We start from the raw sequence: 17244 nt of genomic DNA, 5'->3' as shown, positions 1-17244 counted from the left end.
TTTAAAAGGGCGGGCCCTCAGGGTTGGATGTTCACCCCACGGGGGGTTGCGGGGAAAAACCGGGGGAGTCGAAAAGGGTTCCCGGGGGGCTCGTTTTTTCTGGACGCGGGTTCCCCGGGCTTTAAATTGGGAACCGCCCAAAAGGGGTTTCGGACTTCCCCCATTTTTTTTCACGCGGGGTTTTCGCGGGCTTCCGAACTTTTTGACAGCGACGTTTGGGATTTTTTGGGAATGCAAAAAAGGGAAATGATAAACCCGGGCCGGGAAAGTGGTTTGCATCGCTTTGGCTCGGGAAATTCCGGCAAAAAATTGCCCCGACCGAAAGGGCAATTAAAGCATACACGTTTTTTTGCGACGAGCTCATTTTTTTTTTAAACCCTGATTTTTGAGGAAAGGGGGCTCGCATTTTAAATCAGGGAAATATTGCCTGAGCACCTATGCACTTGACAGGGGAAACCCGTTTCATTGACGAAGGGCGGCTTTTTTGGGCTTTTGATTAACACTTTTTTCTTGAAACTTCCGCAAAGGGTCTGACAACCCCGGGGGTTTTCGAGTCCAAAGAAATTCAAAATATCTTTGTCGCCCCGGAATTAAGTTATAGGGGAAAACCTTCAAGTTCCACTCGCTTCCTTTTTTTGACAAATTTTTGGGAGGGGCAATAAAAAAAGCATATCGTCCCCCTGAAAAAACCGGTCGACTCAAATTCGTCACCGGCGCGACACCCCCAGGGGGCCCCCCCCCGGATTTTCAAGGTCCGGGGAAAAACCCCCGGGGAAACCCCCCGCCCCCGGTGCTCTTGGGGGTTCCAAACCCCCCCTCCCTGGGGGGTTTTTCCAGGAAACTCGAATGTTATACAAAAAAGGGAAAATTTTTTCCCCCGGATCCCCCCCCCCGGGTTCCGGTATTTTGGGCCCCCCCGAAAAACCTCTTACAAGGGCCCAATTGTAGGGGGTTTTTCCCGCCCCGGGGGGTTTCCGGGAAGGGGAAAAACCTTTTTCCCCCTTTTTGGCCCGAGGGGGGGGGTTTTGTAAAATATTTATTTTTTTTTCCCCGAAATCGAAAATATTTTCCCCCGTCTTTGGGCCCATGGATTTCCCCTGGTTTGGGGAACAATGACTCGTGTGCAACGGCGTTCAACAAAACCCTTTCCCCCATTTCCTGGGGGGCCCCCCCCGGGAAGGATTTGCTCCCTACCCCCAAAATTGCCCGACGGGGGCCCCAAGGAAACTCGCCCCCAATTTTTTTCCCCTGCCCCCAACCTTCGCGACACTCCTTCGCGGGGCTTTTACGAGGGGAAGAAAAACAACGCCCCTTTCGGTTGCCCCCCCCCCTTGCCATGACGGCAGGTTGGCTCGAGCAAAAAGCGCCACCTTTTTTTTCAAGGAAATTTTGTTTGGCCCCAGGGGGTTTTAAAACCCCACTCCTTGGGGATTCCGATTTCCGGGGGCCCCAACCGTTTTTTGCTTTTTAAAGGGGAACCCCAACCTTTGGGGGTTTTGCCCCAAATGATTTTTGAGGGGGGGCCCCCCTTTTAACTTCCCTTTTTGGTTCATCCCCCCCCCGCCAGTTCCCCCCCTTCCCAAAAAAGGCCCCTTGGAACTCTGATTCAAATCCCCTTTGGCTTAAAATTTTCAAAAAACCCAGAACCCCCCCTTTAAAAAATTTTTGAGAATTTTTGGGGGTTTTTTTTTTGGCCCCCCAAAGGCCTCTAATCTTTCCCTTTAAAACCAGATGAACTCGCGGTTTCCCGTGGGGAAAGGGGGGCCCGGGGACCCCCACTTAAAAAGGGAAACTTCGGGGGAAAAAACCAGTTTTTTTGGTTTTTTATTTTTTTCCCCCCTATCCCTTTTTTTCCCAACGATTTTTTTAAAAAGGGTTTTTCCGGGGGAAAAAACCCCGACCGCCCGGGGAAGCCAGCCCGCTGACAAAAATTTTTCCCCTTTCTTTTTTGGGTTTTCGGGGGTTTAAAACCCGGGGGGGTTTTTCCCGTACTCTTGAACTCTCTTTTCAAAGTTTTTTTTTTTTTCCCCCAGGTCCGGGGTTCGCTTCGGTTTTCTGGTCGTTTTTAGCCTTAGAGGGAGTTTACCCCCCCCTTAACCCTTGAACTTCAAGCCCCCTTTTTGGGGGAAAGGTTTCCCCCGGGGGGGCGCCCCGGTCCCCAGGGGCCCCTAAAACCCCTTAGGGAAAAAGGGGCCCCCCATTAAATTTTTGGGATTTGGGAAACCGACGGGGGCCCCCCGGGGGAATAACGGACCCCTTTGAACACCCCCTTTCCCTGGGGGGGGAAAACCCGGGGATTCGGGGGCGGGGCCTTTCCTGTTCGCTCCCCCCTAAGGAAATCCTTCATTTTTTTTTCCTCCGCTTAAAAATTTGGGGCCTTAAAATTAGGGGAAAAATTCCCCGCCTCCCTTGAGGCCCTCGTTTTTTTATTTTCTTAGCCTTTTTCCCCCCCCTTCCCCCGGCGCTTTGGGTGTCTCTTTTTTTAAAATTAAAAGGGGAGGGAGAAAAGAGAGCGTGACGAGGGGGGAAACCCGCGGCAGAACAAAAAAGGGGGGAAAAAAGGAAAAGGGGGCCGGGGGAAAAAACCCGCAAACCCCCTCTTTGGGGGGGTGGGGGAAAAACGATTATCGGGGGGTTTAAAAAAATTTCGGCCCCCCCTTTTTCTTTTTTTTTTACAAATTTGGGGGAAAATCGATTCGACGAGTCCGCCGCGGCGCCCCCCCGGCCCCTTTTTTTTTTGGGGTTTAAAACAAAAATTTTCGGGGACTGGGAAAAGCGGTGGGCTCGCGTTTAAAAACCCTTCTCCGAAAAGGGGGAAAAGGGGTTTTTAAACGGGGGCCTCTCCCCCGGACGGGGACGCGCCGTATTTTTCCCCCGAAAATTTTGTGTGCGGGCAAGGGCGCCTGGGCCCAAAAGGGGGGCGCGAGCCTATCCCCACCAAGAGAGCGGGAAACCAAGTGCGAGGGGAGTCGGTCCCCCCCTTTTGTGATTTTACGGAGAGGGGAGGGTGAACATGCGAAAACCTATTTTGGGGAAGACAACGCCCCCGGGGGCGCCGCTGGGGGGAAAAGGGGCCCCCTTTCACCCCCTGCCCCTTTTTTTTGGGGGCCGGGGTTTTTTTCCCCCCTTGCGCGCGCTTTACTCTCCCCCCAAATTTTTCCGGGTCTCGCGAAACCCCCCACGACTTGGATACAAAAACCACGCCCCCCCCTCTTAAGGGGGCGCATTTTTTTCCCCTGGGCGCGCTTTCCCCCCAAAAGTTTTCCAGCTTTTTCCCTTTTTCCTTTTCCTTAAATTTTTTGGTTTTGTGTCTTTAACAAAAAAATTTTTGCCCCCCCGGTGGGGCGCGGCAAAAACCCCCTTTGGGGGGAAACGTCCAACGACGCCGTACCCCTTTGAAAGCGTTGCAGGGGAAAAACAGGCGGCGCCCCCGCCTTTCTCGGCCCCCCCGGTGGGGCCGTGCGCGCTTTTGGGGCAAGATTTTGGGGGAAAAAAAACGACTCTAACCCCGGGGGGTTCCCCGGGGAATTTGTACCCGTGGCCCAAAAAAGGGTTTTTTTTCGAAATGTCGATTTTTCATGCCCCCTTTCAGTTCACTTTTTGGGTGGGGAGAACCTTGATTTTTTTTAAATTTTTTCCCCCCCAGAGGCAAATTTATTTTTTTAAAATGGGCCCTCGAATAAAGGGGGAAGGGGCGGAAAAAAAATTGTAAAGGTGGAAAAAAAATTCCTTTTGGGAAAAGCGTTTTTCAAAACCTCGCAGAAAATTTTTAAAAAACCCGGGAATTTCGCTCTAAAAAAACAAAAAATTTTTCCCCCGGGGGATCCCTTTTTCGTTATATACAGGGGGGACTTTTTTCCTTTGGGGGAATCCCGAGTAAAATTTTTTGATCCTGGGGAAATTCCCCCCCCAAAGGCAAAATCCGATCGAGCGGGGCCCACCCGGGTAAAACCCTTTTTGGGGGGAAAATTTCCCCACACGCTAAAAAAACCGCAAGAAAAAGGGCTTTTTTTTGTTTTTTTCCGGGCTGGGGGAAAAATCAAAAAAACCCGGAAAAAAATTTTTCGGGCGTTATTTTAAATTTTTTTAGGGGTTTAAACCCCTTTCTTCTTCGCTCCAAAAAAGGGGCAAATTTTTTAAAAAAAACCCCCCGCCTCGCATTTCCGTTTGGGAAGGGGGAAAAAAATATAGCCAAGGGTAGTTTTCAACTTAGGGGGGAAGACAAAAAAAAAAAATTTTAAATCAACCAAGAAATCAAAAAAATAAATTTGCAAAAATTTTCCTTAAAAATCAAATAAAGGGGAAAAAGGGGAATAAAAAGGAAAAAAAAAACCTTTTACAATTTTCGAGAAAATTTTTTTCTAAATTAAAAAAGACGCTCTAAATTTTTTCCAAGGGGGGAACTGACCCTTAAAAATATTCCCCCTTTTTCGGTTTTTCGAGCACCCCCAAAATAAAATTTAATGTTTCAAAATTTCCCCCCCCAATGCGAGGGTCAAATAAAAAATTTAAATTTTGCGTTACCTGGCTCGAAAAAAACCCCAAAGGAGGGGAATTTTCCCAAACTAAAAATTTTTTCGTTCCCGGGCAAAAGGGCCCAAAATCGCGGAAAAATGCGTTATCCAACGAAACTAAAAAATTTTCCGGGGGGTTTTTAAAAGGGGGGGCAAAAGGGCCCCAAAAATTTTTTTTTTTAAAACCGGAAATTTTTTTAAAAAGGGAAAAACTCATATTTGTTTTTTAATTTTTAAACCCCTTTTTTTTAAAACCCCCTAAAAAAAATAAATAAATAAAGGGAAGGAAAAAAAAGACCCAAAAATCGGGGAATCGGGAAAAAAACCCGGGCCCCCCTTTTTTTTTCCCGGGGCGCTTTCCAGTGATTTTTTCCCCCCCCCCTTTTTCGTTTCTATATTTTTCCCCTTGTTTTTTTTTAAAAGGTTGGAAAACAAAAAAAATTTTTTAAAAGGGGGGCGGAAAAAAATTTTAAGATTTTTAAAAAAAGGGCCCCTCTGTAATAAAAAATTAAATTTAAGTTAAGGGGGAAAAAGGGGGCCAAAAAACCCGGGGGTGCAATGCTTTCCTAACAAAAAAAATTTTCCGTTAAATTAAAAAAACCCGGGGCAAAGGGCCCCCCCCTTTTTTTTTGGACAGGGCCCAAGTTTTTTAAAATTTTAAAAAATTCTTTTTTAAATTTTTTAATTTCCCCAATTTTCCCCCCTTTTCCCCCCCCTTTTCCCGGAAAAATTAAAAAAAAAATTTTTGAAAGAGAAAAAAAAAAATCCAAAATCGGATCGGGAATCGAACCCCCCCCTTTTTCGCCCCCCGGGGGGATGTTTTTCCCCACCCTGAGTTTCAGACCCCCTTTCGATTCTTTTTTTTTCCCCTCTTTTTAAATTTTTTAAAAATTTTGGTTTAAAAAAAACGCTTTTTTTAACCAGTTTTTTTTCCGTGGGGGTTTTTAAAAGGGGGTAAAAAATTTTTAAACCCCCTATGAGATTTTTTTAATTTTAAAATTTTGGGCCCGGGGCCCAAGTAAAATTTGGGCCTTGTGCCCCGGTTTTTAATTTTGGGGGAAAAAAAATTATTTATTTCGTTAGGATAAAAAAAAATTTCCCCTTTCCCCCGATTTGGCCTTGTTCCCCCTTTTTTTAGTTAAATTTTTTTAATTACAAGCCTTTTTTAAAACTTTTTTTAAAAAATTAGTTTATTCCTTTTTTAAAAGTTCGTCCCCCGTTCCCCGAATTTTTTTTTTCCCGGCGCCGCTCTCTCGGGGGGGGGCCCGGGGGGGCCCTGCGCAATTTGGGAAAGCCGGTAGGGGGCAGCCGATGGGGGTCCTTTTTTGGGACCATAAAAAACCCGGGCGAGGAAAACCCCACCCCCCCTTCCGGCAAATTTAAAAATTTTTTGGTTTTTTCACTTTTTTCCCCTTTGGCCCCTTTAAAAAATTAAGGGGAATTTTTTAAAAAAAAAAAAATTTTTAAAAAAATTTTAAAAATCGTCCTCGAGGATTTGCCCGAAGAACAATTTTCAAAAATGGGGGAAAGAATTTTTTAAAATTTCCCCAAAATATTTATTTTTTTAAAAAAAAATTTAAATGTACCCCCAAGAAAATAAAAATTTGGGTTTGATTTTTTACTCCCCCTTTAAAAAAAAAAATTTTAACCAAAACATTTTCAAAATTTTTTTTGGGGTTTAAAATTTTTTTTTAAAGGTGATAAATATTAATAGAAAAATTTTAATAAAATTTTTTTAATACCGTATTGTCTAAAATTAAAAAAAATTTTTAGGGAAAATTTTAAAGAAAAATTCTCTCTTGTCCCGTTAAAATTTTTAAAAAAAATTATTTAAAAAAAAGGGGGCCACTTACTCGAGGGGGGCGAAAATTGTTTCCCCCGGGGGGGGAAACCCCCCCCAACCCAAGGGGGGGAAAAACGGATGAGGGCAACCCCCGTGGGGGGGGGACCTTCAAAAAACTCCCCCCTAAAACCCCCGGGGGCTTTTCCAAAAGGGGATTGAGCGCCCCCAGTTTTAAAAAGAAAAATAATTAGGTTTAAAAAAAGGCTTTTTTAAAATTTTTTTAAAAATTTTTTTTTAGTTAAAAAACTTTTTTTTTAAGGATTAAAATTTACCCGCCCGTTTTCCCCTTTTTTTTTTAAAGCGGACTTAAAAAAAATGATTTTTTTTGCAAAAAGGGGTTTTTTCCCGGTATAAATTTTTGGGGTGTCTAAAAAAAGGGGGAAAAAACTTTGGCGCTCTAAAAAAAGGGGGGAAAAATTGACTTTGGTCCCCCCTAAAAAGAGCTTTTTAAATTTTAAAAAAGGGGGTGCTAAAAAGACCACCATCCTTTTTAAACCAATCTTTTTGCTTTTAAAAAAATTTTTAAAATTGGATTTCCCCCTTTTTTTTTCCCTTTTTGAAACCCCCAAAATAAAAACCTACATGAAAAAAAAATATTATACTTAAATAAAATTTTTTCTAGAAATTCGTTCCCAAACGAAAGGGTCAAAGGATACTTTTTTATTTTTTTTTTTTTAAAAAAAAAGGCGAAAAAATTATTGTCGTAAAAAAAAAGGGCAAAAAAATATAAAAAATTTTAAGGGTTCCCCCGAAACCGTTTTCCCCCCCCAATTTTAAATTTTTTTTGAGCATGGGGGGGTTTCCCCCGGGGGGCCCCTTTTTTTTTGGCCAAAATTAAATCCCCGTGATCCCCACTGCGCGGGTTTTTAAAAACCCACCCGTTGTTCTCCCCAAATTTTAAAAAGGGGCCCCAAAATTACGCGAAAAAAAACCTCGGGCCCCCCGGGGCGCTTTTTTAAAAAAAAGCCCCCCAAAAAATTTTGGCGTTCCCCAAAAAGGGGGTTTTTTTGGGGGGAAAAAACCCAAAAAAGGGGGGCCCCCCACCCGAAATAAAAGCTTTATCTTTTTTTCCGTCGTGAAAACATATCAAAAACCCCCCTTTTACAGTTACCCCCCGGAAAAAATTTTCGTTGCGCCCCCCGCTTTCCAACTTTGTTTGTTTCCTTTTTCCCCACTTTTAAAAAATTTTTAAATTTTTGTAAAAAGGGTTTTTTATTTTTTTTGGGGTAAAAAATTTGGTGATTTTTTAAAAAAAGGCCCTTTTTTTTAAAAAAAAGTAAATCCCCTTTTTTCGGGGCCACCTTTTTCCTTTTGGGGTCAACCGCGCGTTGGGTTAAACCCCTTTTTCTGGTCCTTGGGCCCCGGAAAACCGTCGCACCGGAAACCCCGAAAAATTCGCGAGCGGGGGGTTCTCGCTTTGGTGACAGTAGTCCCCTTTTTGGAAAAAGCCCTTATGGGGGTCCCCACGGGTTTAAATTAAGGGGTTTCCCTTCCCAATTTTCCCCAAACTCCTTTGTGGGGTATTTTAAAAAAGGGGGGGCCCAAAATATCCCCCCCAGTGTTTTCCCCAAAAACGCAAAAATTTTTGGGGTAAAACCGGGGAAAAAAAATTTGAGGCGCAGTGCCCCTTACCCGTGGGGCCCTTTTTAAAGGAAAAAGGTTTTTATGAAAAAGCGATTTTTTTTAAAACAATTTTATGCTGATAGGGAAAAATCTTATTTTTCCCAAAAACGAAGAAATTTTTAAACAGCTACCCAACAATCGTGGGGGGAAAAAGTACCCCTTCTGCCGACCCCCCGCCCCAAGGGGCTTCATTTTCCGCTTTACAAAGGGGGGGCCCCCTTTTTTTGGTGCCTACCCGTTTTGGGCCCCCCTTTCCAGATCTCTTTTTTCCCGGTTTTTAGTGGAAAAAGCGATTTCCAAAATCGAGGCGCTTTCCCCAACCTCCCGCTCATGTTTTTCCCCGGGGGAATTTTAAAAAGGTTTTAAAAAGGGGCTTTCCCCCTGTCCCAGCGAAAATTTAAACCCCGCGCGGGGCCCCGTTGGGGAAAAAAAACCACAACAAAAAAAAAGGGAAAATTTTACCCCCTCCAATTTTCCCCCCCGGTTTTCGGGGTGCCGAAGATGAAGGGAATACCCCGGGAAAAATTTTGGGGCGTTCAAAAGGGGCCCCTTTTTCCCGCCGTCAATGGCCGGAGAGCATCGGAGTCCAAAAAAACCCAGGGAAAAAGGACCTCCCCCAAATTCGGGGTCACCGGGGTTTTTAGAAAGCACACGTCTTGATTTGGGATGGGCCACGCCCCAGCTCATCAGAGCCGGAAAAAAAGGGGGACTTGGGACTTACCCAAAGTCGGATCCTAAACGCTCAATGGCACGACCGAAGAGCCCCAAGAAAAACCCCCCCGGGATGCCCCCGGGGCCCCCCCCCCAAAGGGAAGGGCACAAAAACCCCAAAGGGGGCCCCAGCCCCCCGAAAATGTCCCCCGGTCGCGAAAAGCCCCCCTTTTTCCCCGCCGGGGGTTTAAAAAAGGGGCCCAAAAATGTCAACAAACCCCAAGGTTTTTGGGGAAAAATAACGGGCCCCTTTTTCCCAAAGTTAGGAAACCATTTTCTTTTTTCCCCCCAGTCAAAAAAAAAAATTCCCGGGGCATCCCGAGGGGGGCAAACACCCCAATTTTTCAAAAGAAACCCCCCATCTTTTAGGCCCCAACCCCGGAAGCCCCCACGCGCCACCCCACGGGGCCGCCCCGTTTTGAAAAAACCAGATTTTCAAGGCCCCTTTTCTTGAAAAAAACACAAAAAAAACTGCCGATCGGTGGGGGCCCCACAAGCCTTCCCGCTTTTGATCACCAATGTTCTGGGGGGTTTTCCTTTCCCGGGGGGCCCTTTGGGAAAAAAAACGTTTCGCCTTTTCGGTTTTGGGGGGCCCCCTCCATTTTGGGCCCTCGGGGAAAAACCCCCTCGGGATCCCCTCGTGGGGGTCCCTTTTCCACGTAACGTCGGGGGGCCAACCCCCAAAATAAGCGTGGGGGGCCTTTTTTCTCCCCCCCCAAAACGTGCAAAAAAGGGGTGGGTTTTCGCGGGGGAACGCGGGCGGGCCCTCATCCAAGGGGGCTCCAAAGGGCCAAAACCCCCCCTTCTTAAAGACAAACCCCCGGGGCCAATGGGACCCGAGGGTCTTTTCCTTTTACCCCAAAAAGGGCCCTCCCCAAAGGGGGTGAATCAAGGTTTTCCGATCCCCTCAGAAAAACCCCCTGGGATGGACCCCTTTTTTGGGGGGGCCCTACAAACCCCCGCAGCAGTCACGGGGCATCGCCGCCCCTTCCCCCCGGGGGCCGCCGATCAGGGGCCCCCGCCGATTTCGTTCGACCCCTTTTTTGGGGGGGGGGAAAAAGCGACCCGAAAATGGGGGGTTTCCCAAAAATCTTGGGGGGTAAAAACAAGACGGAGAGTCGGAGAGTACGGGGAAAAAACGGGACCTAGGCGGGTGGGCACCTTTTTCCGGCCCCCGAATTGAAAAAATTTGTGGGGACGGGGGGGGCCCCAGTTTCCTAAAGGGGGCCACAGTCCGGTTTTTTGCAAGGACGCCCGGGTCACCGGGCGGAAACCTCGAGATCCCGCAACCCCCAAAAGGGAGGGCGAAAACCTTATGGGGGGGGGGTTTCCAGGGAAGTGGGCCTCGAACCATCCAGAGGTCCTCACAGGAGTCCCACAGGAGCATCGGCTGCAGCAAGGACCACATTCCTGGGAAGGAGAGAGCCATTCGACATTGGGCCTGCGATGGCGTCCTCAGGATGACCGGTTTGCCTTCGCAATACATCCTCGGCCAGTCAGCAAATTCACGAAGCGACGAGTCCTCTCCGAAACTGCACGCCTATTCGACCCGATGGGCTGGCTCGCGCCTGTCGTCATTCGGGCGAAGATCCTAATCCAAAGCACCTGGCTTCAGCAACTTGATTGGGACGCTCCACTGCCGGCCAAGGATGCTCGACATTGGCAACAGCTGTTGGATCAGTTGCCGCTGCTCAGGCACATACGCGTGAATCGCTGGCTCAGCACCGACAACGATCACTCGAGGTTGCAGCTCCACGGTTTTGCTGATGCTTCCGAACGAGGATACGCCGCAGTAGTCTACCTCCGCACCACTGAAAGGGGAAAACCGTCAATTAATCTACTCATGGCGAAATCCAAGGTCGCACCCGTCAAGCAGGTTTCGTTGCCGCGACTTGAGTTGTGCGCTGCTAGCCTACTCACCACGCTCACGCTGCATGTCCGCGACATTCTCGGCTTGGCAACTACTCCAGTATATCTGTGGTCCGATTCCCAGGTCACGCTTCATTGGATCCAGGGACACGCCACTCGCTGGAAAACTTTCGTCGCCAACCGGGTAGCTCATATCCAGACACAGCTCCCGGACGCTCGATGGAGACACGTAGCCGGGAAGAATAATCCTGCAGACTGCGCATCGAGAGGAATTACTCCTGGAGAATTAATCAACCACGCATTATGGTGGACTGGACCTACCTGGTTGGCACTGGACGAGACAGCATGGCCCAGCTCAGAGGTCCACATCGCAGAGGATGACCTTCCTGAACAGCGCACCACCAGCCTGATGACCAAGGGCTCCGTCGTCGTCGAACCGGACATCCTTCTTCGGTTCTCTGCGCTTCATCGGCTGCTACGCGTTACGGCTTGGTGTCGTCGATGGCTCAACGTGGCGAGCCGGGAGGTCACACCTGGTTGTCCACTACACCCCGACGAGCTGGACGCCGCCCTACTCCAGTGGCTTCGAGTAGTACAGGCGCTCCACTTCCCGGACGAGATAGCTGCTGCCACCGCAGGACGCTCCGGCCCACCACGCAGTTCACTGATCAAGCTGAATCCGTTCATCGACGACCAAGGTGTACTGCGCGTTGGAGGACGTCTCAAACACGCACTGCTGCCCTACGACGAGAAGCACCCGGTGATCATACCGCCGGCCTCCTGGATGACACGACTGCTGATCGAGTCCTGCCATCGTCGCTCTCTGCACGGCGGCGTCCAGATGACACTCGGTCTGCTTCGCCTTCGGTTCTGGGTACCACGCGGAAGGACCGTCGTCAAGCAGCAACTGCATCGGTGCGTCACTTGCACTCGCTGGCGCGCTGCCACGCCACAGCCTCCAATGGGCCACCTTCCTCGGGACCGAGTGACGCCAACTCGACCTTTCTTGAGCACTGGACTGGACTACGCGGGACCAATTTCCATCCGGACCAGCAAGGGACGCGGACACCGCTCACAGAAAGGATACATCGCGGTCTTCGTCTGCTTTTGGTCGAAGGCCATCCACCTCGAGGTCGTCTCGGATTACAGCTCCGAGGCCTTCATCGCCGCCTTACGTCGCTTCGTCTCTCGCAGAGGACTGTGTACGGACGTCTACAGCGACTGCGGCACAACATTCGTTGGCGCCGATCGCACCCTGCGGGAGCTCTTCAAGGCGTCGACCTCCGAGGGCCTTCACATCGCCCGCGCCGCCAACACTCAAGGGATCCGCTGGCATTTTAATCCGCCAGCGGCCCCTCACTTCGGTGGTCTTTGGGAGGCTGCCGTGAAATCCACTAAATTTCACCTCCGCCGAGTAATCGGCGACACCACGCTCACTTTTGAGGAGCTTAACACACTCCTCACACAAATCGAGGCGTGTCTTAATTCTCGTCCGTTGCAGGCTCTGTCAGACGATCCAGACGACACTTCAGCACTCACTCCAGGGCACTTCATCATCGGCGCGCCTCTATTAGCTATACCTGAGCCGTCACGGATCGGACAATCATCATCCACGCTGTCACGCTGGCATCACCTGCAGCTGATGCGAGACCATTTTTGGCAGCGGTGGTCGGCTGAGTACGTGCACGGGCTCAACCCCCGCACCAAATGGGTCAAGGCCGAGGCCGCACCTCACGTCGGGGACCTTTGCATCATCCGCTCGGAGCTCACCCCTCCGACTCGATGGCCTCTTGCAAGGATCACGAGACTGCATCCCGGGGACGACGGTGTCGTCCGCGTGGTCTCAGTACGCACCGCCACATCCGAATTCGTACGCCCGATCATTAAATTGGTCATGCTCCCGGGCGCGGATCGTATTCCGGACACGAATAACGCGGACACGCCGTCCGCCGGCACGTAACACATCACTCATCAACGTTCGACACTCATTCACGAGATTTATCACATCATACACTGTATCATTTGTCACACCTCACTCTCATCATGCACCACCGCACTTGCAATTGTTCCATAATCACCACACTGCACTACACGTTCGTCATTTCACATCAAACACACACTCGTTACTGTCTCAGCTGATCATCACATTCCACGCGATCACCACGTGTTTCCGCGGCTCAGCTGATCGATTCAAATTACACGCGATCATCACGTGAATCTCGCCGCGCCGGCGCGCCTGCCCCACCATCGATCACTATCGACTTGCGATTCCGCGACCGAAATACCATAAACATGTTGTCACTGCGCGACAAGGCGGGCGGGAATGTTTGAAACGCATAATAGAAACTACATGTAATAAAATATTATATCTTAAATAGAATATTCTAGAATATTCGCTTCCGATCGCAAGTCAACAGGCATATCGTTTTTATATGTTTTTTTTTTTTGAAAACATATCGCGACATAAATTATCCTGTCGTACAAAAACACGCTCGAAATATAAACAATTAACGGTGTCGCAACCGTTCTGCCGAATAATTATATTTTATTGAGCATGCGCGGCTTCTCACGGGCGCCTCGTTTCGCCAATAATCATCGTGATCGCCAGCTCGCGCATGCTTTCTAACAGCCGTGGTTCTGTCAATTTTGACAGCGGCCAATTACGCGTAATACACTCAGGTCACCTCGCGCAACTTTAAAAAGACGCAAAATTATTGGCGCTTCCCGAAAAGGTGGGTCTTTTGCGGAAACCCATAAAAGAGAGCTCGCACCCGAAATCACAGCTTTATCGCTTTTCCGTCGTGAAAACATATCGCAAACCGCTTATCAGATACACCGCAAAAATTCGTTGACGACCGCCGCTATTCCGCACTTTGATTTTGATTCCGATTTCACTGTAAAATAATTAAAGTTTTGTAATAAGTTTGTTATAGTATTTTGTCAATACGTGTGCGATATTATTAAAGTCCTTGTTTTACAAAAAAGTGACTCAGCCTTTGTGCAGCGCGATCCTTTGCTCACGCAGCGCGTTCGTGAACACTTCCTCTTCGATATTCCAAATTACATATCGCAATCTGGTTTCTAAGTCGTCGACGTTCTCGGGAAACGTTTTGTATATTGATTCCTTACAGTATCCCCATAAAAAGAAATCAAGAGAATTAAGGTCCGGGGATCTTGCGGGCCAACGTATCGGGCCATACCGACCCATCCAACGTCCAGGAAACTGCTTGTGCGCGACGGAAAGATGGATAGGACGTGGTCGGAAGCGAGACCGAGAAATAGACACAACACTCGACACACGCGTAACGTTCACAAAAAAAATATATTTATATAAACTATTAACAAAAATTACAATTAATATACCGCACCGAATTTACCGAGAGAATTAGCCGAGTCTTAAATTACTAAGTGTCCGCAAGCAACGGTAATGAATTAGACAAAGACAAGCAATCTTTATCGTATGAACACACTTTATTCGCGATGAGCAATCGGTAAAAGCGCCGCGGTCGCGAGAGAGGAGGCTTATATACGCCTTGTAATTCTAGAATATTCGAGTACATTTGCTGTCGTTCTATTGTGATATTAAGGGCGAAGGAACGTTTACTGTAATTATTTACTTGTTTTTCTCTCCTCTCGCGCGACAGCGGTGTTTACAATTTAGACTGTTTTAAGCGCTTATTTTCGAAGGCGCGGAGTATCCGTATACTCTCGCGGCCGAGCGCTAATTTAAATATAATTTAAAATACGCATGTTAGACCACGATATTAATTAATAAATTATATGCATGCTGCATGAGGCATGATCGAGATGCATGAATATTTTAACGCTTTTTTGTCCGCGGGTTATTACCGTTCGAATCTCGAACATTTCGCCCGCCTTGCAGTAATATACCTGCAATCGTGTTCTCAGCGCGAGAGTGGGGCACGAGCCTATTCACGCGCTCGTGCGTGACGGACACGTGGAGCGCACGTGCTCCGATTGATTTAGAGAACGGAATGCTGAATCGATCAGCTGTTTATACTGGGAGTCAGTATAGACGCGTATAGGTTAAGCTTTGCGTAGACCGTATGCTGGCGATGTGCAAGTGACTGTGAGTGTGAAGTACAATTGTGAGGAGAATAATGAAAATTTAGTGAAAAAAAATAAATGAATGTGAATATGGAATAGAGAAAAGTGTAAATTTTTTAAACGCGGACGACGCGTGATTGCGATTCGAGTGAGTCTTCGGAGCCGTCGGTCAGAAAGACTAACTTGTTCACGGGACGCGTCAAATTTGTGGTCGAGGTGCGGACGTCGACTACGCGAACGTTACCGTCGGAACCTGGATGCAGTCGTGTAATGCGCGCAAGCGGCCACCGTGTTGGTGGTGTTATTTCGTTTCGCACGAGGCAGATTCGACCGACGCGAGCCTCCTGATTAATTCGGGACCATTTCGGCCGATGGGCCAGCGTGTGTAAGTATTCGCTGACCCACCGAGACCAGAAATGGTCCTTCATGTTTTGCAGGAGCTGCCACCGTGAGAGACGTGCCGACGGCTCTCGTTCGAGCGACGGTTCGGGGATCGCCGAGAGAGCGGAGCCGACCAGGAAGTGACCAGGTGTGAGTGCGGCTACATCCTCCGGATCGTCAGACAACGGCTGCAGCGGTCTGGAATTGAGGCAGGCCTCAATTTGGGCTAGGAGAGTAGTCATCTCCTCGTAGGTGAGGGTGGCGTCACCGATGACTCGCCGAAGGTGGTGCTTCATCGCTTTCACGGCAGCTTCCCATAAACCGCCGAAGTTAGGTGCAGCTGGCGGGTTGAACCGCCACCGGATTCTTTCCTGGGCGGCGAAGGTTGCGATGCGATGTCCGTCGGCACTGGCGGCGGAAAATAGTTGCCTAAGCTGCTTATCGGCACCCACGAAGTTGGTGCCGCAGTCGCTATATAGCGAATGGCAGACTCCTCGCCTGGCGACGAACCGACGCAAGGCGGCAAGGAAGGCGTCAGCGGTGTAGTCCGAGGCCGCGTCGAGGTGGACTGCTCGGGAAGCTAAACAAATAAAGACAACAATAAAACCTTTTGTCGCCTTGAGTCCGCGGCCCCCTGCTGTTCGCATCCAAATCGGTCCGGCGTAGTCTACGCCGGTATGCAGAAACGGCCGGCCTGGAGTAACTCGTGGTGCCGGGAGGTCCCCCATCAGTGGCTGAGGGATGGCAGCCCGCCATCTGGTGCACCTTAGACACCGGCTGATGCGGCTCTTCACTAGAGCGCGACCTCGAGGGACCCAATACTCCTGGCGAAGAGAGCACAAGGTCAACAGGGTGCCGCCGTGCAGCGTCCGCTTGTGGTAGTCGTCGATGATGAGGCAAGTAAAATTAGATCTGCTTGGTAGTATGGTTGGATGCGTGGCATCATACTGCAGTGCAGCGTGTTTAAGGCGCCCGCCGACGCGTAGGAGTCCCTCACTGTCCAGAAAAGGACTTAGCTTCAGTAGGGAGCTTCGAGTCGGCAGAGGCTTTCCATTCTTCAGGTGTCTCAGTTCTTCTTTGTATGTTTCAGCCTGGATGATTTTTAACCAGGAGATCCGGGAGTCCTCGATCTCGTCGGCGCTGTTCAAGCCGGGCTGGCCATGCGCGAGGTGGTCCTGACGATGGATCCGCAGCCAGCGACGGCACCACGCAGTGATCCGGAGCAGGCGTTGTAGCGACGAGTATCGAAGAAGCATCTCCGGCTCAGTCCTTTGTTCGGCGATGGCGGCGACGTGGGCGCGGACGCGCCTCTCTGGGAGGTCATCCTCTGGTGGCTCCTCGCAGTTGATCGTCCACGGTTGGCTCTCGGAGGACAGCCACGACGGACCTTGCCACCATAGTGAATGGTCCACAAGCTCGCTGGGGTAGAGTCCTCGTGACGCGCAGTCCGCGGGATTCTCTCGGCCGGGGACGTGGTGCCAGTGGGCGTCCGGAGTCAGCGTCTGGATCTCACTCACCCGATTAGCGACGTAAGTGACCCAGGACGAAGGGTGGCCCCGGATCCAGCCGAGAGTCACGGTGGAATCCGACCACAGATAGAGAGGCGCCTTTTCTGCGCCAATAAGAGGCACGACGTGGGCGACCAATCGAGCTTGGTCTTCGCAGCTAATAAAGTCACTCTCCTAACTCCGTTTGTGTTTGTTCGCAGGTAGATGACTGCGGCGTAGGCACGTTCGGAGGCATCGGCAAATCCGTGAACCTCTTGATGGGAGTCAGCTAGGGCTCCTAACCAACAAGGCACGACTAGTTTCTCCAATGCCGCTAGCTCCTCCTGGAATCGCAGCCATTTTCTGGCTTCCTCGCTTGGCAGAGACGCGTCCCAGTCGAGACCTAGTAGCCAGGTAGCCTGGATGTTGATTTTGGCCAGCACAGTCGTTGGAGACAGCCAGCCGAGTGGATCGAATAATTTGGCCGTCAAAGAAAGGACCGACCTTTTGGTGACCGCTGAGAGAGTGATCCGGTGGGTGGCGAAGGCGAAGCGGTCGTCGCACGGTTGCCATCGAAGGCCGAGAGTGGAATGACTCTCGCCGGGCAGCCACCATCTGGCCTCTTGTTGCAGGCGCGCGTCCGGTTCCACGAGGCTCAGCAGGTAGGAGGCGTTTGTAGACCACTTTTTTAGTGTGAACCCGCCCGCCGTGCATATATTTGTCAGCTGCCTCACCATAGATTCTGCTT

The 17244-nt window shown here is 49.5% G+C and overlaps 2 protein-coding genes across 2 annotated transcripts; one reads left to right on the top strand and one right to left on the bottom strand.

Moving 5' to 3' along the window:
* The first annotated feature begins 10006 nt into the window (after window positions 1–10006).
* LOC114940573 (uncharacterized) lies at window positions 10007–12520 on the top strand. The gene has a single exon (XM_029315294.2). It carries the CDS (start codon window positions 10007–10009, stop codon window positions 12518–12520), a length of 2514 nt encoding a protein of 837 aa, XP_029171127.2.
* A 2224-nt stretch (window positions 12521–14744) lies between these two features.
* On the bottom strand, window positions 14745–17233 carry LOC146725128 (uncharacterized). Its single transcript, XM_085484247.1, has 2 exons — window positions 16741–17233; window positions 14745–16621 (listed from the first exon to the last, which is right to left on the bottom strand). The coding sequence occupies exons 1-2, from the start codon at window positions 17231–17233 to the stop codon at window positions 14745–14747; spliced, it is 2370 nt and encodes a 789-aa protein (XP_085340373.1).
* Window positions 17234–17244: the final 11 nt, after the last annotated feature.

The sequence above is a fragment of the Nylanderia fulva genome, unplaced genomic scaffold, assembly GCF_048542155.1.
Source record: "Nylanderia fulva isolate GAGA-0341 unplaced genomic scaffold, ASM4854215v1 Scaffold1025, whole genome shotgun sequence".
In the NCBI taxonomy this organism is placed as follows: domain Eukaryota; kingdom Metazoa; phylum Arthropoda; class Insecta; order Hymenoptera; family Formicidae; genus Nylanderia; species Nylanderia fulva.
This window is presented reverse-complemented; position numbering and strand designations above follow the sequence as displayed.